The 23,187-nt window shown below is 40.0% G+C and overlaps 2 protein-coding genes across 2 annotated transcripts in view; one reads left to right on the top strand and one right to left on the bottom strand.

Annotated features, from left to right (window-relative positions):
- The first annotated feature begins 12,595 nt into the window (after window positions 1-12,595).
- gpr83 (G protein-coupled receptor 83) overlaps window positions 12,596-23,187 on the top strand; it is a 44,299-nt gene continuing 33,707 nt past the window's right edge. The window contains exons 1-2 of the mRNA XM_085460892.1: window positions 12,596-13,012; window positions 22,644-22,769. Of these exons, the coding sequence (XP_085317018.1) occupies window positions 12,596-13,012; window positions 22,644-22,769 (543 nt within the window). The remainder of the gene's footprint in view (window positions 13,013-22,643; window positions 22,770-23,187) is intronic.
- LOC146707800 (uncharacterized) lies at window positions 13,617-16,071 on the bottom strand. Its single transcript, XM_085459311.1, has 4 exons — window positions 16,023-16,071; window positions 15,038-15,193; window positions 14,709-14,804; window positions 13,617-14,519 (listed from the first exon to the last, which is right to left on the bottom strand). Exons 2-4 carry the CDS (start codon window positions 15,107-15,109, stop codon window positions 14,280-14,282), a joined length of 408 nt encoding a protein of 135 aa, XP_085315437.1. The 5' UTR covers window positions 15,110-15,193; window positions 16,023-16,071; the 3' UTR covers window positions 13,617-14,279.

Genomic DNA, 23,187 nt, shown 5'->3' with positions numbered 1-23,187 from the left:
CATACTTTTTGCATAGTTTTGATCTAATCATGCAAAAAAGTGTGTGTGGGCAACTGTGCTGACAAATATGTTTTTGCACACACACATATACATATATATATACACACACACACTTTGGCAACCTGCGTTATTGGTGATCTGGTGTTTGCTTGTGCTTCGGCTGGGAAACTTCCACAAAGCGCCGCAGCAGTAGAGGAGATGTCTTTGTGCAGCTGTAATGATGCTGCTGATCCCTTGTTAAAGCAGTATGTTACTGCTTGCCTCTGCTCAAAGCAGAGCCAGAGCAAAAACCCAGACGCTACTGTATGCATTATATGATGACAATGTGCCCTCTGTGCAGCACTTCAGAAATGAGATGTTTACTGACGTTACCCACCATCCTTCAGTTTGCTGAGAGGTCCCTGTAAACACAGGTGAGTCTGTATCCCTTCTCTTGTGACTCTAGTTGAAAATGAGAACTTTAAAAGTTAAAATGCCATTAATTGGGCAAAATAAAAAGAAATTCAACTCTTGATCCTTCCCTCTCACTGGTCCCTCTACCAGGTCTGGTATAAAGAGGAAATAAGCCATGTTTTTCAAAGGGTATCAAACATGGCAGATTCACTTCAGAAGGTTGTAAACTGTTGCGTTGCATTTCTGTTAGATAAAATTTGGTCAAGCTACACTTGAGAATCTTTTAGAATAGGTACAATAGCTGTTAGTGACTCACTGGTTGTTATTTATTCTCAGTTTTTTTTCTGGTTTTCAGGCAGAGGCAGAGTTTATATGTTTTACTCTGGATTTATGATATGGAAGAGAAAATATTCTAAAACCTGTCTCTTATTCAAGGAACCCAAGGCCACTGATTTTGGCCTTACAGTTTTATAGCTGTTACTGGGTAACATGTCAGGTGTACACATGTTTGCATCCTATATTATATTTATAAAGAGAGAAATCTCACATTCCCCTAATCCCAAATACAGCATATATACAATAATGGCCTTCCTTTTCCATTGAGCAAGTTGCATTTGAGAATGTGAGCATCACATTTTTTAGCATTTTTGCTGAGAGAACCACAAGGCCAGTGCAATTAGTTGGCCAGGGAGATAAACAGTCCGTTCTTGCCAAAACTCACCAGTTCTAACCAAAAACAGATGGATAGAGAAAAAACATGCATAATTTATTTTTGGGTGGGATGTCCCCAAAGAGGATTTTAAAAATTCAGTTTGGCACTGTCATCTTGCTTTTTTTCATGCCACAAGAGGAAGAAGCCCCTTAAAGATGTTGCTCGGCAGATTTAGTTGGCTTCGTGTAGAGCCAGGTTAGTCTTTCCCCGTGTTTGAAGTAAGATAACAGACGGTTGTTGCCACTTTATATTCAGTGTACATGTTATGGAACAGCTGTGTGCAGGCAGGAAAAGGACCCAAAGTGCAGACTCCAGAGACAGATATGAACTCAAAAAACAGCTTTAATGCTGAACTCAAAGTAACAAACTTCCAAAATACAAACATTAACGCAGGCAGGAAGCCCCAAAACACACAGCATGAGTGAGAGTAGATAACAGTAGATTACAACAGGGACACAGAGAAACACAAGGCTTAAATACACAGAGGGAGCAATCAGGGAATGGGTAACAGGAGGGAAACACAGCTGAGGCAAATCAGGCCTAACGAGACAAAGGAAGCAAAACCAGACGCATTTACATGAGACACGGACTTTCAAAGTAAAACAGGAAACATAACACAGAGACGCGAACTTGACAAGGGGATACAGCTGACAGGGGAGACAGAGCAACTAGAGAACACAGAGACATAAACCATAAGACAGAACTCTAACAAAGAAACCGAAGACTAGAAATGATATTAATATAATAAACTCAAAAGCCTGGGTCAACGACCCAGGCATCCTAACAGTACAAATGAGAAAGCAGGAGTGGTAGCCTTCTTCTCTCTTCTCTTTGCCAGAAAATGCATACATTTACCAACACGTTTGAACTGTTATTTTACAAAAACAATGACAGATATTAAAATGGCTATCAGCAAAATTCCAATAAGAAAAAAGCCACTAAGTGAGTCCCTTTGGTCCTTTACTATTAAGGCTCTTCATATATAGATCAAGATGTGATGTTGCAAAGAACCTTTAAAGTAATCAGTAAAGTCTTATTAATGCTCACCTCGGTCTGGTTCACTAAAGCGTTTGATAAAGAGTGAGCATCCTTGAGAGGTACTCACTGTGGTGGAGCTCATGTAATAGTTTTCATTGCCTCTAGTCAGTCACTGTGGTGCACAGTCTTACTCTTACCATCCATTCATCCACCCATTTCTGCTGATCCTTTCAGGGTGGCTGGGAGCAGGCAAAGGAGCCTATTCCTGCTGGGTGAGAAGCAGGCTACACCCTGCATAGGATGCCAGTGTGTTGCATAGTTGACACACAGAGACAGATAACCAATTACACATGCATTAATACCCATTTGCAGTCATCAATTAACCTCATTCACTGGATTGGATGAGATTCACCTTGACTTCCTTCCTGGAAGATGTGCTCCAGAATTAGGGAATCAAACTCTTTATTTCCGCTGGGACGGTGGATGATGTGGGTCTTTTGGTTTAATCAGGTTGTGGCCTCATGGATCTGAATCAGATACGACAACTGACACATGCAGCTGTGAAGCCATTATTTTCTACCAGAAAAAGGCGATGGCCCCAACTTTAAGTTTAATTTAAGTACCTTAAGTACCAGGAGATTGACAGGCAGATTGATGCAGCATCTACAGTGATGTGGATGAAGTACTGTACTGATCTGTTGTGCTGAAGAGAGAGCTGAGCGTTATGTTGATCAGTAGAGCCAGTACTCTTCCACATCAAAAGGAGCCAGTTGAAGTGTTTTAGGTATGTTATGCTGTGAGGAAGCCCGGCGGCAGGCCCAGGATATGCTGGAGAGGATACATGTCTTGGCTGGCTTGGAGGTAGGCAGGGAGAGGGAAGTCTGACTCTGTATAAGCTGTAGAAAATGGCTGGATGGAGTTAACCTAACACACATGTCTCTGGACTGTGGGAGGAAGCCTGAGTACTCTGAAATGCAAAGATGCTAGCAGGTGCATTCAAACTCAGGATCTTCCTACTGCGAGGCGACAGCTCTCACTTCCACACTACCACGCTTTTACCACTCTTAAAATATTACACATGCAAGCCATTTGCAGGCTCTCTTTGACCATCATCTTTGATTGAATGTTGATTGAATAAAAATGCTAAGAGCATAATGTTCAATCTAAGTGGATAGTGAAAAAGAACATGCAAATGTTTTGCATAAATAAAAGAAAATGAATGATTGAATTAATAGTGAACATCCTGCCCCATGTCCTCCCATTTTCAACGCTTCCTTTTATCATCATTCATCACATCCACATTAAGATAACAGATATTTGTGGGAATGAATGGACGTGTGAATGAATCTCACGCCACCACTGCTTTTGTATGATTTTTTTTTTCACACAAATTATTACTTGTTCACTTGAAATATGACTCAAATGGTGGCTCATAATGCAAATGAATGACGAGTCTGTGACTCCTAAGTAAGCCTAAACCCTGCAATGAATTTTATTATCCACATCATGTTCATATCTGAGACAATCATACCAGATTACAGCATAGCAGCTTTGCAGAACTAATATTTTGCAGCATTTAACGATCAGGCAAACCTTTGAACTAGATGATCGCTTCTGCTTGATGATCAAAATACCTGCAGGCAGACGCTGTGTGGACTGGAAGAGTGGAGCTCAGTTTGCTGAGTGTGGGTTGTGATTGTATTCATTCGATATATATTTATAATGACCTTCCTTGAAACTTGGTTTGAATAACATTTCCTTGTGCCATTCACACTGTCAGTAGAAAATCAAGAAAAATCCTTTCATGGTTCATTTAGTATTATAATATTAGAAGTATTTCAACGAGCTCTATAATTTTCTACGTTTTTTTTTCTACAAGAGACTAGGGCTGCTCAATTAATCGAATTTTAATCACGATTACGATCTGGGCTTTCAACGATCATTAAAAATGACTGAGCCGATTATTAGCCCCTCCCTAATTTATCCGCGACACCTTAAAGGCAGGTGCGTGAAAATATTGTCGGGCATAAACCGTCCGTGGCGCAAAAAAGGTTGGAGACGCTGATTAAGAGGACCCGAGGGAAGCTCGGAAAGCTAAGCAGAAGTTATTTGGAGAGTGACTGCCGTTGGTTGAAAAGAGAGTTTAAAAAAAAAAAAACTTCAGTGGTGTTGCACACTATTTTATATTATTTTTTTAAAGTCATTGTTAACCCTTTAAAGCCGGTCAGAGCAGCACGCTCCGTTTTGTGTAACTATTTTTAAATCCCTGTAGAACCTGAACCGTGTAAGCTAGCGCAATAATTTGTTTTGCATATGAAACCGGAGGAGTTGTACTTACATCTGATGCCATCAGCTTGTCCTCGGTCACGGTTTCGTTCCACATATAGCTTTGCAAAAATTGCATAAAAAGCGCTTGCAGGAACAAAAACATAATATTCCAGAAACACGCTTTGCCGTTCCTATCACTTCCCACAGTGAAATGATGCACATGCTGTTTTCTTTGCAAATTTGCATCATAGGATTGTTTTTTGTTTTTCCTGCAGTATATAAAAATTGGTGTATCTCCAAAATAAAACTATGAAGACACTCAAAATAAATTTCCTGTTGTTGTAAACTATTTTTTGCAACTTTATTGTATTTAAAGTTTTGAGGGATAAACCTCTTAAATTTCTCCAAGTAGAAATATATGTAAACAAAACAAAAGCGATTTTCAATTTTTTTTGTAGTTTATTGCACTTTTTTGCAATTTATGTAATTACTATGCACTTAATGCATACATATTATTAAAATATGGGCTATAACAGTTGTATTGATGTATAGCAACTTGAAATGCTCCCACAAATGGCACTACAGCATGTAAAAAAAATAATATAAGCTCTGGTGGACTTGGTTCTATAGTAGGTCTTAAAGGGTTAAATAAATATCGTCAAATAATCGTGATCTCAATTTCAGTGAAAATAATCGTGATTATCATTTTTGCCATAATCGAGCAGCCCTACAAGAGACCCACCAGCCTGCTGGCTCATATTTATCCTGTCAAGGAGGGACTTTTCATCACACCGCACAGCAAAACCTCCAAACACCAAAACGTTCCATATGCAGTGCAAACTGGTTTCCCAAAGGTTTATGTTGAGGAGTGTTAAAACAGCTTTTTAGCTTTTTACAGTCTGATTCTGTGATCATTAAATTTGGCCTAATAGTGAGGAGTTGCGAGATGGAGACAGTTAATCAGGATTTTGCAATTGCTTTCCAAAACATTCTGCAGCCCATCTGCTTTCTACAAGGGCTGGTTCAAGCCTCTGGGGCCACGGGGCAGAAATGAATGCTGCAGGACCCCAGACACTGAACGAGATTAGCTATCTCTGGTTCTGCCGCATCGATTTAAATCCAATTTTTAAAACTATCCGTCCATTACTTTTATTTAAGTGCAGTGCTAATTACCAGGGGCACATGCTGAACTTGAGGCTCCCGCGTTTTGCAATCCATCTACCACATACAGGCTCAGAGTGAAGCCAATTTAATGCCTTGGTATCCTCTGCTCAAGACAAGCCAACTTCTTTTCATGCTAGAGGAATTTAGATAAGTGAAGCAACAGTTCAGCTCTTACTCTCCTGTATTTTTGATCATTAACGCGTGTCTTATCCTTTCGTCTCTGACATCTGTTTGTGGCTTTTCTTACTGCTCTTGCCAGTGTTTCTGTCACTTTTCCCATCCTTTCAGCCTCCGACTCATCTGGACTGAGTGGCATTTAAAAACACTGCAGCAGACACTGTAATTGCATGGAAGCAGACTGTCAGAGCAGCTATTGATTGAATAACATTAACAGTTTATTTATTTGATACTTTAATTTTAATCTATTTTTCTGAGAGTTTTTGCAGCACACTGAGCTTAACCGGTACAAATAAAACAAAACTGTTTGCATCTATAGTGTAAAAATCTGAGTCTTGTGAGCACTGGAATCTATTTATCACCTGTGTTACACGTGTTTGTCTTTTCCTTAATTTACATATATAATTTATGCTGGTATCCTATTTCTCCTCCCAGCAGTCCAAGCCTCTTCATGGCTGATTTCACTGCTATTATCGCTCTCAGCAGGGGACTGTGTTATTTGCTAATCTGAGACTGATACTACTTTATGAGCCAGGTATATTTGACTGCATATACAATGCTTATAAAAGGTATTCACCCCTTCAATGCTTTAATACATAAGATCATGGTCAAAACAATGGTCAAGCTTCTTTCATGTTGATAAAATAATGCCAGTTAATTAAAAGTATATATAGTAAAATAAACATTTGATCTTTAAAGTGACAACCTAATTTATCAGAGGTCCAGCTGATTCCAGCAGTTGGGGAAATGGAGATCACCTGTGCATCTACCATGTATGAAGCGATTGTATAAAGGCACCTGTATCTGTAAGGTTCAGACTCTGGTTCATCAGCTGCTGCAAAAAGAAAACATAAAGGAACTCAGAAAACTCTGTCCTTGAAAGTTGGGAGTTGGCTACAAAACGATTTCCAACTCAGTGGATATACCACAGAGTTCAGGTAAGTCCATAATTAAGAAATGGAAGAAGTATGGCAGTTGTCTAAATTTGCCTACAGCTGGTCATCCTCGCAAACAGAGTGACTGGGGAAGAAAAACACCAGTGATGGAGGCCACCAGGTGTCCACTCTGAAGGATTTAAAAGCTTCAGGGGCATAGATAGAAGAGACTGTACATACAACTACTGTTGCCTGGGTTCTTTCATCAGTGAAAACTGTATGGGTGAGTAGCAACGAAGAAGCCACTGCTGAAAAAAGCTGCCATGAAATCTCACTTGGAACTCACCCAAAGCCATGTGGGTGACTCCAAGGTCAACTAGAAGATGGTTATTTGGTCTGATGAGACAATTTCCACATATCACCACAAACACACCATCTCTACTGTAAAGCATGACGGTGGCAGCATCCTCTGGCCTTGCATCAGAGGAACAGGCCTTTGAAGGCTTGTAAACGTAGAGGGGATAATGAACTAAGAAAATTATCAGGAAAAGATTTATTTTCCAGCAAGGCAACGAACCCAAGCAGACAGGAAACGCCACACAGAAATGGTTCAGATGGGGCCAAGTCCAAGCCCAGATCTCAGTCCAATTGACAGTTTGTTTAACTACACATTTAATCTCTGTCTTAAGGAAAGATAAAGATGTGCAAGTTGAAGAGCATGTCTCAGTAGTTCAATGTGATAAATGCATAAAACTATAGTAAAACTGGAGCCTATCCCAGTTATTATAGGGCGAGAGGTGGGATACACTTCTCTAAATTTCTGATTATGCTCAAAACTATCTGCACATTCAGAACATTTCAGACATGTATTTATCTATTTTTAGAAATCATTAACCTCTCAATTATGTTGCTGTAGAAATCCAGGGAAAACGTGGGGTTGACTCACCTAGGAAGGGATCTCAATACTGCATTATAGGCAGAGGTGGTGCAAGACAGTGAGGTTTTTTAGGGCTGTTCTTAAGCCTTTATCGAGCGATGAACCATATTTGGTGACTTTATTGTTTTCCCCTTCTCTCTCTGCGATTGTGTAGGGACCACACAGCTGTCTCCCATTCAATCAGCAAAGCCCAGGTTATGTGACAGACAGTGACATAACCGCATCTGACCAATCAGCAGATGGCCTGAGCATTTCAAACAAGTAAGCCAGACTTTAGGATTCTTTATTTTTTATTAAGAAATCACACATTATGACTTAGGAGAGTAGTACTCAGTGGTCCATAGGATATTGTGACAGGTTTGTGTATCATTATAAAGTAACCCAGTGAGAAATTAACCCATTTATAGACGTTTTCGTCCTGTAAATAATGAAACGTGTGCGTGACTGTTTCACTCAGTTTTATGGCCTTATAGCAGTTTTTAATATACTTAAATTGCAGATGTCAGTGTTTGTTTTTACTGTGGGTCTTATTAGAACTATAATTGGTTTAGTAATTCAATATTTCTGATTTTAGTTTTTACTGATTTATAAGAAAAAAGTGGTATCATAAGTAATTGTAAAGCTTTTTAATGCTTTGAGTTATACATCTACAATTTAGCCAGAGGCAGACAGAGATGTATCCAGGAGAAAAGTGCCGTCAGCAGCCCGCAGACCTGAGGCCACACATCTGGGCGACATCTAAGCGTCCATCCCATCAGGACAAGGACGAAGGGCCCAGATGGGGTGCCCACAGCAAAAGGGGGAGAGTCCCAGTGAATCTGAAGCTGCCGACCCCGCCAGAGGCCGGCCACCATGGCCCCAGACACCCACGAACCACCCGGCACCAGAGGGAGCTCCCCCGACAAGGAAGAGGTTCAAGCCACCCCGGACCAGCAGCTCCAAGAGAGCGGGTCAAAATCTTTTTCACAAGAGTGTCCTGGCCAAGACAGACAGCAGCCCAATCAGTGGAACTGTAGTTAGTAGCACACACACCAAATCCACACAGGGGTAGGAACCGGCAACAAAAATGAGCAACAAGCAAAAATAATAATAATCTTCATGAATACCTTAGCAAAAGTAACTGTAAGATGTCAGAAACAAATTTAATAATATAATAATTTTATTCCGTACTTTTCCCTCTCATAATTTATTTATTCATTTTTTAGAAAGACGTTTACCCTAAATCAGGGGTGTCCAAACTTTTTTCACTGAGGGCCACATACATAGAAATATAGGAGGGGCTGGGCCACTTAGGTATACAGTGGGGCAAAAAAGTATTTAGTCAGCCACCGATTGTGCAAGTTCCCCCACTTAAAATGATGACAGAGGTCAGTAATTTGCACCAGAGGTACACTTCAACTGTGAGAGACAGAATGTGAAAAAAAAATCCATGAATCCACATGGTAGGATTTGTAAAGAATTTATTCGTAAATTAGGGTGGAAAATAAGTATTTGGTCACCTCAAACATGGAAAATCTCTGGCTCTCACAGACCTGTAACGTCTTCTGTAAGAAGCTTTTCTGTCCCCCACTCGTTACCTGTATGAATGGCACCTGTTTGAACTCATCATCTGTATAAAAGACACCTGTCCACAGCCTCAAACAGTCAGACTTCAAACTCCGCCATGGCCAAGACCAAAGAGCTTTGGAAGGACACCAGGAAAAGTATTGTAGACCTGCACCAGACTGGGAAGAGTGAATCTACAATAGGCAAGCAGCTTGGTGTGAAAAAATCAACTGTGGGAGCAATCATCAGAAAATGGAAGACATACAAGACCACTGATAATCTCCCTCGATCTGGGGCTCCACGCAAGATCTCATCCCGTGGGGTCAAAATGATCATGAGAACGGTGAGCAAAGATCCCAGAACCACACGGGGGGACCTGGTGAATGACCTGCAGAGAGCTGGGACCAAAGTAACAAAGGTCACCATCAGTAACACACTACAACGGCAGGGAATCAAATCCCGCACTGCCAGACGTGTTCCGCTGCTGAAGCCAGTGCATGTCCAGGCCCGTCTGAAGTTTGCCAGAGAGCACATGGATGATACAGCAGAGGATTGGGAGAATGTCATGTGGTCAGATGAAACCAAAGTAGAACTTTTTGGTATAAACTCAACTCGTCGTGTTTGGAGGAAGAAGAATACTGAGTTGCATCCCAAGAACACCATACCTACTGTGAAGCATGGGGGTGGAAACATCATGCTATGGGGCTGTTTTTCTGCCAAGGGGACAGGACGACTGATCCGTGTTAAGGACAGAATGAATGGGGCCATGTATCGTGAGATTTTGAGCCAAAACCTCCTTCCATCAGTGAGAACTTTGACGATGAAACGAGGCTGGGTCTTCCAACATGACAATGATCCAAAACACACCGCCCGGGCAACAAAGGAGTGGCTCCGTAAGAAGCATTTGAAAGTCCTGGAGTGGCCTAGCCAGTCTCCAGACCTCAACCTCATAGAAAATCTGTGGCGGGAGTTGAAAGTCCGTGTTGCTCGGCGACAGCCCCAAAACATCACTGCTCTCGAGAAGATCTGCATGGAGGAATGGGCCAAAATACCAGCTACTGTGTGTGCAAACCTGGTAAAGACCTATAGTAAACGTTTGACCTCTGTTATTGCCAACAAAGGTTATGTTACAAAGTATTGAGTTGTATTTTTGTTATTGACCAAATACTTATTTTCCACCCTGATTTACGAATAAATTCTTTACAAATCCTACCATGTGGATTCATGGATTTTTTTTCACATTCTGTCTCTCACAGTTGAAGTGTACCTCTGGTGCAAGTTACTGACCTCTGTCATCATTTTAGGTGGGGGAACTTGCACAATCGGTGGCTGACTAAATACTTTTTTGCCCCACTGTATAACCTTAACTTTACTGTATTAAAGTTAGAAAAATCCCTTAAAAGTGATACATTTCAAGTTTGTTATTTAAGTTATTAGGCTTAGCAAAACATCTATTAACGTCCGTTTGAAACGATTATCAACATTAACAGACTGAACTGGACTTAATAACAGGAGTCCATATAATTTTAGTAAATTATTCTGTTGAGTATCAGCTGCGCTGGGTATGTAAATCGGGCCATCCAGCTGCGGTGCTGATCCGACGCCACTCTGCTAAAAATCCGGACAAATGTCACTTGATCAAGGAGCAGATCTGCATCAGATGAGATCAGCTGACTGCGTGTGCTTGCGCTGTGCACAGCGGTGTGTACTCTGTGTGTTAACAAGAAAAACGCTTATAAGAAAGTGGTGCGCAAAAGCAGGGTAGTGACAGAATTGATGCGCATTATAGATATTTGAAGCATGTGTACCTGCACATGCATGCTTATTAACCCACGGGTACTGTGGAATATATTTTTTACTCACCTAAAGCGCTCGTGCTCTCGTCCACTCCCCGCAAAAAAACATAGCAGCTGACAGCTGCGGTGTCTGTGGCATCGTTGCTCTCATCTCATGCGATGGAGTAAAAATCAAAAGCACAGCTTTATCAGACAGTTGCAGTTTAATGTTGGCTGACGAGTCTTCATGCAGTGCGTCCTGCACTTTTTCCGGGCACATTATTTTGGTGACTTTAACGAGGCCGTGTTTTATGAGGTCTCCATCTGAAAAAGGCTTGCTATGTCTTGCGATGAGTTGGGAGACCTCATGCTATTGGAGCCTTTTCCTGGACAATTTGAGCACGAAAAAAATACCGTTGCTGACCATGCAGGAGAGCTACCCTTTGCTTTAATTTCTGCTCTCGCTCAGCGCCACACTCAGAAAAATAAAAGTGCCAACTGGAACCAAAAGTGGTTCTTTAGACTGATGCCATAGAGGAACCTTTTTTGGTGCCAGAAAGAACCTTTCAAACAATGGTTCTTTGAAGAACCATTTCTTTCCGTGGTTCATTGAAGAACCTTTAAAGGTGCCCCAAAGAACCATCAAGAAATGGTTGGGGCACCTTTAAAGGTCGAACCAAACCAAAGAACCATGAAGACATCTGAAGAACCATTTAAGAACCATAATTTTTCTGAGTGCAGTGTAGGATGCATAGGCCTCTTGTTTGGTTTCATATGACGTCGTACATTATACTCTTTGATAATTGCCATAGTTTCAGTGCAGATCAAACAGACACACTTCCCCTTGAATTCTTTGAAGAAATATTCACTCTCCCACCGTGTCTGAAATTTTCTGCACTCACTTTCTACCTTTCGCTTCTTTGGTTCTGCCATGTTTAGTAACTGGGGGGTAAATTTCTTCTGTGATTGACCTTTTTGGTGGAGCAACTGCCTTGATTAACAACAGCTCCCCCTGGTGTTAAAACTGAGAAGTGCAATACACTCAAGCAAAAGTTGAAGTGCGGGCTATATTCTATTCTATTTATAAAATTACTTGCGGGCCAATTAAAAATGGACTGCCCGCGAGCCGGAGTTTGGACACCCCTGCCCTAAATGAACAAGGAACCATATTTGGTGACTTCACTGACCTTGACTGGCAACATATACCTGAAAAATCTTCGAAAAAAGCTTATACAAGTAAAAAAAGCAAAGTCCTTTAATATCATCTAAGAACACACTGGGGTTTAAATTACGAATTTCCAAGTATTTAACAGAATGCTCTAAATGGTCGATACGTTTACAGGCCATCAGCTTAAATGTCTGTTGCCAAAACAATTCAATTATAAACCACCAGGCGGTTTAATTTGGCACGCATGGAGACCCGAAGCAGCCTTGGACTTGCAAATCAGCCAGCTTCACCCTGCATCACCCTGCAGGTAAACATCTCACTAAGAACGAATCAATAAAAGCACAGAAGGAAGGAGTCTCTCTCCCTCCCTCTCTTTCTGCTACACACAGACACACACGCGACAGTCTGAAGCTTTATAAACAGCAGCCTCTCCTGCTGCTGAGTCGCTTCACACAACTTGTTGCCCACGCTTCAGCCTCTCTCCTTTACTCCAGTGACACGAATGACAGAGAAGCAGCTGCAAACCTCTCATTCTCTCATTAAAACTACAGGCAGGGGGATGCGATAATTACACTGTTAATAATAATAATAATAATGATAAAAATGACAGCAGTATGTGTTTGGCTCTCCGTGGTCCTCTGGATGAGCCGGGCAGCAGCGGGAACTAACGACTCTTCACTTTCGGGAGAGGAGATACTTTCTTTCGCGGAGCGTTTCATGAACGTTTCGGGACAGAGAGGGAACGCGAGTTCCGGATTGTTTCTCCTGGACTTTGATGAGGGTCTGCTGGAGGGCTGGCGCTCTCTGGCCAGCAGCGGCGGAGAGTCTCAGGACAGGGGCATCAAGGCGCTGCTTGTGGCAGCCTATTCCCTCATAATCGTGATCTCCCTGTTCGGGAACACCCTGGTGTGTCACGTGGTGGTCAAAAACAAGCGCACCTTGTCCGCCACCAGTTTATTTATCCTAAACCTGGCGGTGGCTGATATCTTCATCACAGTCCTCAATACACCCTTTACTCTGGTAAGACCACTGCACTGAAAAAAATGTTTTGTTCAATTTACTCAATTTTTTTATGACAAGTGGTTGCACGAAATAAATTTGTTTGAATCCAGAAATATTTTTTAAGTACACTGAATTTAATTTAAGCGAGTAAAACCAACATATATTTTTAAGCTACTTTAACTTAACTGTTGTGGATACAACTTAGTCAAATATTATTAGTAATTCCAACTAAGGTCGTGTTAAATGTACCAGAATAATTTGTTTCCTTTACACTTATGTCCCAAACTTATATTCAAATCAATCAAATTGTTAATTTCTCTCTATTTCAATTAAGTTAAGTTTACTTAAAAAAATATTGCTTACCCTGATTTGTAGTTTTTAAAAACGTCAATAATGAAAACTACAACATTCTTTCACATCATTTATTAATGCAAAATTTGTTGCAAACAGAATAAGAATCCACATCTCTAAGAAAAATTGCTGCAATTTGTATAATACAAATTACAAAACTTTTGCCTATGAACTAGTAGCTTTAAAAAGCTGTATTCAAACAAAACAGAAACAACAGACAAGGGAAAGGTTAACCAATGTTTCTCTTCCTCTATAAAAAAAACAAAAAACAAAAAAAACCTTCTTACATAAAAGAATAAAACACTGCCAGCAGTATAAAGTATCACAATTAGAAACTGATGCATCCACAAACTAACCAGTTTCAGACTTGCTGTTCTGCGATCCATATTTAGAAATTGCATTTTAATAAGGTAATTAGACTTAAAATTAAACTTGTGTTTTCCTTACTGCTTATTGACCACTGTCTTTCCATTCTAGTCCTTCCTTGAAGATTCTGAATGTTTTACATATTTTCTGACCTAACATACTCGCTTCAAAACAATTAAGTCTTTAAAGTGTTACCAGTGTGCTGCAGTGTGGTAATCATGAATGTTTTTTTTTGTTTTTTTTATCCGGTTGAGTTAACACTGATTATACGCAGGGCAGCAGCTATAACTGAATAATTACAAAGTTGCTCTTCAAGCTACTCAAATGTACCACACGTGAAACATTCATTATTGAAAGTTAAAATGTTCAATCGAAACATAACACAGAACAAATGATGGTTGTACAAGAGTTTCACTCCTATTCACAAGAGCACCAGTCATTGGTAATTTACATAACAGCATTCTCTTGATGTGTGGTTTTAGAAATCTTCCTATCCAGTAGCAATTTTGTTCTTCAGCCCAAAGACTTTGGGGGAGAGCTTTTCACCATCGAATCCCATCAACACTTTCTAAATGAATTCATAATAGTCCTTCAATTCCTTGGGGAAGGCTAGGTTTAGTGCATAGATTACTCCAAGCATCAATGCACAAGCTTGGGCCAGAGATCCAATGTTGTCCATGACTATCTCCCCTTCAACAAATATTCCAATGTCATCATAATGTCCATTTTGTCCATCCTCCCTGTTGATGACATAAATGCCCATGGTGTGCTTCTTCAGGTCTCTCTGGATATCATCTCCTTCAATGTCCTAAACATTTAATAAAAAGGTAAAAGAAAAAACAATTAACTCTACAATTAAATTCCAATCTAGTCGTTTGTGTGTGTGTGTGTGTGTGTGTGTGTGTGTGTGTGTGTGTGTGTGTAATACACACACACAGATATCTATCTAAAAAGTGTGTGTATAGATGACTTGCTTACAATGACTTAAATGACTTACAAAGAACTCCCGAATAAAGCTTCCGTCCTCTTCACCAAGGTAGAGGCAAAGTGCCCTGAGAACTGCTTCCCTTTTCACTTTAACATCACTTTCAGCCTGTTTAAAGAGAGTTGCTGATTAAACCAATTTGGAAAAAAGAACAATGTCTGAAATTCGCAATAAGTAAATTTTATCATAAGTCAGTTCAAACATAGTAAATAAAATTTATATAAGAAATTTCAAAATTTAGATTGTTTGGCTGGTCACCTAAAACGGCTTATTGGACTCACCAGTGACCTGCCACTTAAGACAAAAGAAATCCAAATAGAATTTGCAATATTCAGATTTACCTCTTGCATGATCTGCAAGTGGTGGGCAAGTTTCTGCCCAGAAACACCGCCCTTCTTCTGGAAAACTGTCATCAACTGAGGTGTAATTCTGTCCAACTGTGCCGCGAAGGTCGTCTCCAGTTGAAGTGTTGTAATACACTGGAATTCAGCATTTACCTGTATCACACACACACCACACACACACACACACAGAAAAAAAGAAGACTGGTGCTTAATCATTGGTATGATTATTTTGTTATTTCTTCATTAAATGCTACAATCCAATTGCCATCACTTCATAAAGCATGATTATCATATGGGTTAGTATACAGTGCATGAAGGATGTTACTACTGTTAATCAAAGAAGAAATGAATGGCATCAGTCCATTTAACGGGTTTAAAGGGTTTTAAAAAGCAGATATTTGTCTGTTTCAGGTGGTTGGCAACACATTTTCCTGTGCTCTTTGTCCACTGGTGGGAGTGTCTCACCTGTGAGGTCAGCGGGGCAGAACTCTGCCGTCAGCAACAGAGAGCAGAGAGCAGAGAAAATTTAGATGTGCAACTAAAAACATGCTTGCCATGTAAGCCCCAAACATCTCTGAAATTGCTCTGCAAACTTCAGAGTACTTGTACTTCAGGAGTCCTGTGGGTACCGTAAAGACTCATGTATGCAAACAAACCACATTTTTTTTTGCAATCTGATCCTCTTTCTCTTGGCTGTTTCCTTCAGGGATCACCACAGTGAATGATCCACCTCCATCTAACCCTATGCTCTGCATCCTCTTAACTCACAAGAACTAAATTCCTGTTTTTCATTTCACTTTCGCAAGTTTTTTTTTTCTTTTGTCCTGGATAAAAGAAATTTAATCATATATATTAATTGATATTAATTAATATCAATATTAATAATCACAAGAACCCTTAAGATGAGATAGATAAACTTGTCCCTGCAATACTGTGACAAATACTGTTGTGATAAATATGTAAGGAATTTGCATGTACTTACCAAAATAACACCATCTTCTTGAATAAACAGTAACACATAAGGGGAAGAAAATCTGCCAGAAAAGGAAGACAAATAAAATAAAAAAAAAACTTTAGAAAGACAAACAATTACCGTTTCCAAGCCATTAGTGCATTACTTCATGATACTCCCTTGTAACAAAACAAATCTTACTTGTGCCTCTGTGCAAACTACAGATGGCACGATACCACTTTTTTATGTCCGATACCGATATCATAAATTTGATTATCTGCCGATATGAATCCGATATAGTGTATTTTATAATAAATAAAATTGTTTTTATAAATATTTTGCTGCATTTTGTATAAGTTCATACTCAGTTTTAAAAACAAAACATTAAAGCTATTCTGTTATACCTGTATGCAAAAAATACACTGCACCCAAAATATTTTATACTTCAGCAATACTGATCAACCTAAAAAACTTACACCATCCTCCTTATTCAGGTATTCTAAACAGTACATAGAAATATTAAACTAACTAATAGGGCTGCCAACTCCCAGCAAAAATATTAGGAAATCACCCCGCACCCTCCGCCTGATAATGCTTAATTGACGTAATCTACTTTAATGCACAGAAATAGAGCTGGGCGATAGAACGATAACGATATGTATCGCGATATAACTTTTACTCGATAGAGAAATTAAGCTATCGCGATAGACCTCGCCGCTCCTGTCCTCTTAAAAAAAAAAAAAAAAAAAAAAAAAAAAGTCAGCCAATCCAAATCAAGTAGCGCAGAGCCGAACCAATCACAGCCGCAGCGTCACGTCGCGTGACTTGTTACGTACAGCACAAGTGCCAAGCCGCACGTGTGTTTGTTTGGGAAGCAGCCAGCGGGTAATGGAGGAAATGAGTGTGCCGACTAGAAAAATCAACCGAGCGTGACCGAAGAGAAAACATGATGGTTCCAATGCCGGAGAGATTATCGAACGGAAGAGCCATAGAAGTTCCGTAGTGTGAAGGTATTTCGGCTATTTCAAGTCTGACAAAAAACAGAGTAGCGTGCACTGTAAATGTGCCGAAAGCAAGTCTGGAAATACAATAAACTGGTGAATGCGTGACACTGTGCGCCACGTTATTGTTTCGGTGAAATGAATTTCTACAATACTGTTACTGTTAATTCTACTCTCTGCAGTGTTTAAATGCTTAAATACACACAGTTACTGTCCCTCCACACATACGACTCGGTTCTGCTTCTATGCCCCAGCTTTGTTTACTTTTTCCCACCGAGGCTTCTAGACTTCTGATTGGCCAACATTTCTGCACGGTTAGGAATCTAGCGCCACCTGCTGCTTTGGCATGTTCATAGCAGCGTTTTCCTTCATTTCTGCCTTTATGTGTGGACGGGATTATTTTTTAAAACGAAAACGGAAAATCTCCGTTTTCAAAAATACCCGTGTACGTGTGGACGTAGCCTCAGTGTCTGACTGGAAGCGCTAATTCGTCATTCGGCTTTTGTCAGACTAAAGTAACTGTTAAAACTGTTTGAAAAGCTCAGCTATACAACAAGGAGAGATTGAGAATTTCCTTTTAGTTCTCAGTTTATTTGATATTGAAAAAAGTTAGTCAGTTTTGTCTGTTCTTCTGTAAAACAAACTAAGATTTATTTTTAGAATTAATACTTTGTTTCTAAGTGGAATTGACAATTTAGTCTGTTTCGTTTGTTCTATTTTGAAACTTAAACGCTTTAGCAGCTGCCTTTTGTGTAGTTTGCAATATTTGCCTTTTATTTATCTGAAAAAGTCTCATGTTCCTTAAGTACATCTACCCTGTTGAACTTATTATGGGAAATAAATATTTAAATAAAAACAAGTTGCTGATTTTTTCACATTTTACTTGTGAGCAACAGCACATTTAAATCTTACAAATATAGTTATTTGGCTTATATCGTGATAGATATCGTTATCGCCTGAAATGAAAAAAACATATCGTGATATGAAAAAATCTCATATCGCCCAGCTCTACACAGAAATCAATTATTTTTCTATAATAATTAGATTCAACATTTTTCTTCAATACAGTGGCAGACAGCGCAGATGGTACCTTCCCAAAGGAAAAAGTGCTATATGTACTACTATTACTAGGGCATATATTAGACTTAATATTTACTACATACAATAATGGATCTCTATACATTTAACCAGATCACCACTTTGGTAGTAAGATTTAGAATAATTATTTATTAAAAGCTAGACATTTTAAATGAGAATAAGAAAGAAAATTATGTCTTTGTGCCCCCCTTTCCTTGTTAATGCCCTACCTGGCCCCTGGCAAAACTTTGCTAGACCCGCCCCTGCACAGTTACCAGCTGTCAGCTACATAGAAAAGGATCCTGGTGTTATTTGTCTCTCAGAAACAGTTCATAACTTCAACTCATTCATGTGACCTAAAATGTAAACCTGTTTCTTCATTACCTGTTCAGCTCTAATGATTCAGTAAAAACTTCTCCTGGTTTCACCTTCATGTTTCCTTCTCACCACATATCCAAACTATCATGACCAGCAGCTATTACGGCTGTGGCTCCAGAAAACACAAGCGGATACTAGAAGTAATATTAAAAAAATTCTAGCAACAGCTTATCAAGCTTAAACGTGCTGCTGTTGTTTATCTGCCGTTTTCCTCTTTCTAGCGCAAACTGGGTGATTAACAAATGAGAGAGACTAGCGACAGAAAAGCCGATCAGCTGATAATCGATCAGTTTCATGATTGAAGTAGCAACAGGAGAGGGAGGGGGGAGAATGAGGGAAGAAGTTTTAGCTGTTCAGCATGAAGACACCGAATAACTCCAGCTTTGTGTCTTTTTTCATTCTAGCTGAAGTACGAAACAAATCGCTTCCTTTCCCCCTCAATACAAAACTCCGACAGCCAGTCCAGCTGTGGCTCCATACATCGGTTGTTAAGCTCAACATGAAAATACTATGCAAACATAAAGAGATGAACTTACACACTTGCTTTACTTCTCTGTGTTAGTTTTCTCTGAGATTAAATGCAGCGGTTTGGAAGCACGTAGCGAGGCTTCAAATGCTAAACCAGACCGCTGACAGGTCTCGCACTCAGCTCTATCAAGTGAAGCAACTTCTTTTCTGAGTTAATTTCAGTCCTGACAAACCTCACTCTCAGTGCCTTTTGATCTCACATTTTTGGCAACCACTGAGTTATTCTCCTCCACAGTTTACAACCATTATTTGTTTCTGCACAAAAGACGTTGTGCAACGCCAATCCTACTTATTTATTTCCTACTGCACCCCTGACTGTGCAGGTGCGTTCAGAAGCCCCCTCCCCCGCCCGACTATTCCTTAATGCCAATGTTGTGGCGGGAGGGACGATTTCTCAACTTAAAACTGCAGGCGACTGTACAGTGAACTTTACAGCTAACTACAACAGAGAAATTGCCTCGTTCCATAATTTGTTAGTACAAAGTGTGCCACCAGAACTAAGCTAAAAACATGACAATTTAACGCATCAATACAATTACTCTTTTAATAGAGCAGTAGCTAATAGAGCACATAGCTAGCTTAAGTCAAATCACGACAAAGTTCAGAGCTGTACAACTACTTAGACTTCTTTCTCCATGTGCACACGTCTTAAAGAGTCAACATGCTTTGACTGAGGTAAAAAAAATAAAACAAAAACGACCGTAAAAGGTTTACTTACCGAAGCTAGACCACCTTTATATGAAGTTGTGCGATTAACTTGAGCCTGCTTGCAGCACACAAAGAGTCCGCTTCTTCAGTCCGCGCGCAAAATGGTGGCCTGTCCTAACGCATGCGCAAAATGGCCCAGCAGGATACTATGAAAAACATACTTAAGCATTTTGAGCTACATTTAATTAACTAAAATTAATTGGATTAAAACGCAGGGAATGTATTCTGGAGTTACTCGAATTATATATGTAGACAGGAATTACTCATTTGAATTGAAAAGATATACCAAAATATAATATGCTATATTTAAAAGGAGACAATATCACTTCTTTCAGTGTGTGTGTGTGCGCGCGCGCGCGTGTAGGTGTGCATGTGTGTGTGATGGGTATGGCAGCTCTTATCTTCACACATAAATGTTTTTTTAATAACAACATTTGTAATGTCCTGCAATAATTAAACTAAGTCAAATTAGGGGAACCTGCTCAACACTCCGAGCACTGCTCCAAGTTCTGTATTAAACTGCTACCAAAAGATGGCGCTAGTGGTGTCATCGTGATGCCTCTCTTTGGCTGGCTGTGTTGTATTATATATCTCATGTGTGAGTGGGGTAGTTACTTTAAAGCAAAAAATATCACACCCTGTTTCCATTACCAACTTAATATTAAAAAACCGCTTCATAGTTGAAAGTGTTTTTAGCTGGGAGCTAAACCGTCCCGTGAGGTAGAAAACTGTTTAGAAAAATGAGCATTTAATAGGTTGAAAATGTGTCACTCCTGCTTTGAATCATCCTGGAGCCTGCAAACTCACAGCTGACATTGAGTTTGGGACTTACTCTGAATGCATGAAATGTATTTATTAAAAATGCTGCTTTAATCAGACGTGGGCAGCCCACCACCTCCAGAGTCCACGAAACAGAGTGCGTTTCTGAATATATGCTAATTGAGTCTCTCCATGCAAAGGATTTTTTTTTCTAACAACCTAACCTACTTAGCATTTTTTTCAGTTTGGACTTGTGTTTTTGACATTTGTATAGTGAAACCCCGACTACATGGAGTATTTTTCCCTTCCCACTCCTTATATTGTTCAGCAGTAAAGTGTCACGCATATTTGTCACACTTAAAAATTCAGATAATCAAACAATAATATTAATATTATATACAGATAACCAGAGTAAACACAAAATGTGTGAAAAGTAATTGCCCCCTAAACCTAATAACTGGTTGTGCCGCTCTTGGCTGCAAGAACTTTAGTCAAGCATCTGCAAAAACTGGCAATGAGACTTTCACTCATCGCTGTGGAGGAATTTTGGCCCACTCTTCTTTGCAGAATTGTTTTAATTCAGTCACACTGGAGGATTTTCAAGCATGAACAGCCTGTTAAAGGTCATACCAAAGTATCTCAATTGGATGTAACTCCAGATTTTGACCAGCCCACTCCAAGTGTGTGCCAGAGTGTTTTGAATCATTGTCTTGCTGCATTACTCAAGTGCACTTAAGCTTCAGGGCACAAACTGATAGCTGGACATTCTCCTTCAGGATTTTTGAGCCTTTATGTTAGTTTTGGTCAACAGTGTTTTTTTTTTCTTTGGAACTCTCCTATGGATGACCTCTCACCTAAACTGAGACAGGTGAGGCTGGCAGTTCTTTAGATGTTTTTCTGGGTTCTTTTGTGACCTCCTGGATGAGTCTTTGATGTGTTCCTGGAGTCATTTTGGTGCATCGGCCACCTCAGCACTGTTCCAGGTTTTCTCCATTTGTGGATAATGGTTCTCTGAAGTGACAAACCCCTAGAAATGGATTTGTAACCCATTTCAGACTGATAGATATCAATGACTTTTTCACACAGGGCTGGTCAGGTTTGGAAAACCCCTTTTCCTTAATAAATGAAATCACTGTTTAATAATGGTGTTTTGTATTTACTCGGATTATCTTTTTCTAATGTTAAAATTTATTTGATAATCTGAGATCAGATTATCAAAGAGATCACGAATGGGACAAATAATCTTTCAAGGCACTGTAGCTGCAAATGACAGAGAAAGAGAAAGCTTGGTGTTTGTGTATTAGTGGGGCTGGAGCAGCAGCTCCAGTTTGAGGACTGGCATGTGTTATTACGGAGATAAAAAAGAAAAAGAAAAAAGCTTCACCTTGAATGAGCCCTCTGTGGCATGCCAGGCAACTCAATATTACTCTCCATTCTTACCTACCCCAAGGATCACTAAACAACTCCTGCCTCACACACCCTCACCCCACCTTCTCTCTCTCTCTTTCCGACAGATTTTCTTTCAGCACTTTTTGAAATAGTGCACTTAGGCTATTTAGAACATTTGATCATATGTGCCGAAAAATCTAACACGATGGCTGTATCCTGCATGACCTGTACAGCATGTGTCACTGTAACTGTGATTATAAACACTAGAAGAAGCAGGAGCACACCTCAAGTGGGGATGTCTGACAGTGCAGGCTATAAACTGTAATCTTGTGTTACAGGTGCGTCTAAAATTGCTCCCATCTTTGCTGACATTTCCTCACCTGAATCAGAGCAGTGTAAAAGGTTGCTATGCTATGAAAGCCTCCAATGGAAAAAAAATCTATAACAAAGCAAAATGTTCCCCACATGGCATACACTATTTTTAGGGGTCTACACTGAACTGCAAGAAAATTACTAATAATTCTGATTTGTCTCATTGGTGCACTAGTATTCCAGAGCTGTTACTTAGAGTTAAGGCTTATTGTTGCTGTGGGAACTGGAGTATGAACATAGTTAGCTCATGTCTGTTTAGTGGCTGCTAATCATTATAATCATAATGAGAAGTACTCTAGAGAAGTACTCTAAGAGCAGCCATGTTAGGCTGCTCTCATTTTTGCAGTTTTAAAAGTTGACGTTCCTCCCAGTGTGTCTACCTGATGAGACCGTTGACATTTCTCATTTTGGCCTGCCCTGTGTGTGTGCACTCCTTTAGGTCCGCTTTGTGAACAGCACCTGGGTGTTTGGAAGAACTATGTGCCACATCAGTCGCTTTGTACAGTACTGCTCACTGCACGTCTCCACCCTCACGCTCACCGCCATCGCGCTGGACCGACGACAGGTTTGTCTATAAGGGAGTTGGGGGGATGAATCTGTGCAATTTTTCAAATTTTAAGGATACTTAGGAGCTTCAGAGAGTCTCTGTGAGTTCTATGATGCACAAAAGCAATGGTAAAACAGCAACAGTTGGTGAAAAGTATTTGAGTATAAAGCATAGTAAAGACAGAAAATTATATGCTGGGAAGTCACCATTTTCATATTGTGAGCACATGAGACAATTACTCCACTTTTATTATCACTAGTACTTTCGGGTGCTCCCTATTCCCCAAGTGGTAACCACAGTCGATGGATTCGCATATTTGATTTGGAACAGACTTACTGCTGAATGTCCTTCACAAAACCTTCAATTTTTTCTGGAATCAACACTAAGAGTACACTAGTTTGTGACCCCATGAGGCTCAGTTTGTGTCTCAGTCTTT

The sequence above is a fragment of the Copadichromis virginalis genome, linkage group LG6 (assembly GCF_057382275.1).
Source record: "Copadichromis virginalis isolate Kocher_CV1m ecotype Utaka linkage group LG6, C_Virginalis_male_GT1.1, whole genome shotgun sequence".
Classification (NCBI taxonomy): domain Eukaryota; kingdom Metazoa; phylum Chordata; class Actinopteri; order Cichliformes; family Cichlidae; genus Copadichromis; species Copadichromis virginalis.
Note: the sequence above shows the minus strand (reverse complement) of the source record. Positions and strands in the feature narration are given on the sequence as shown.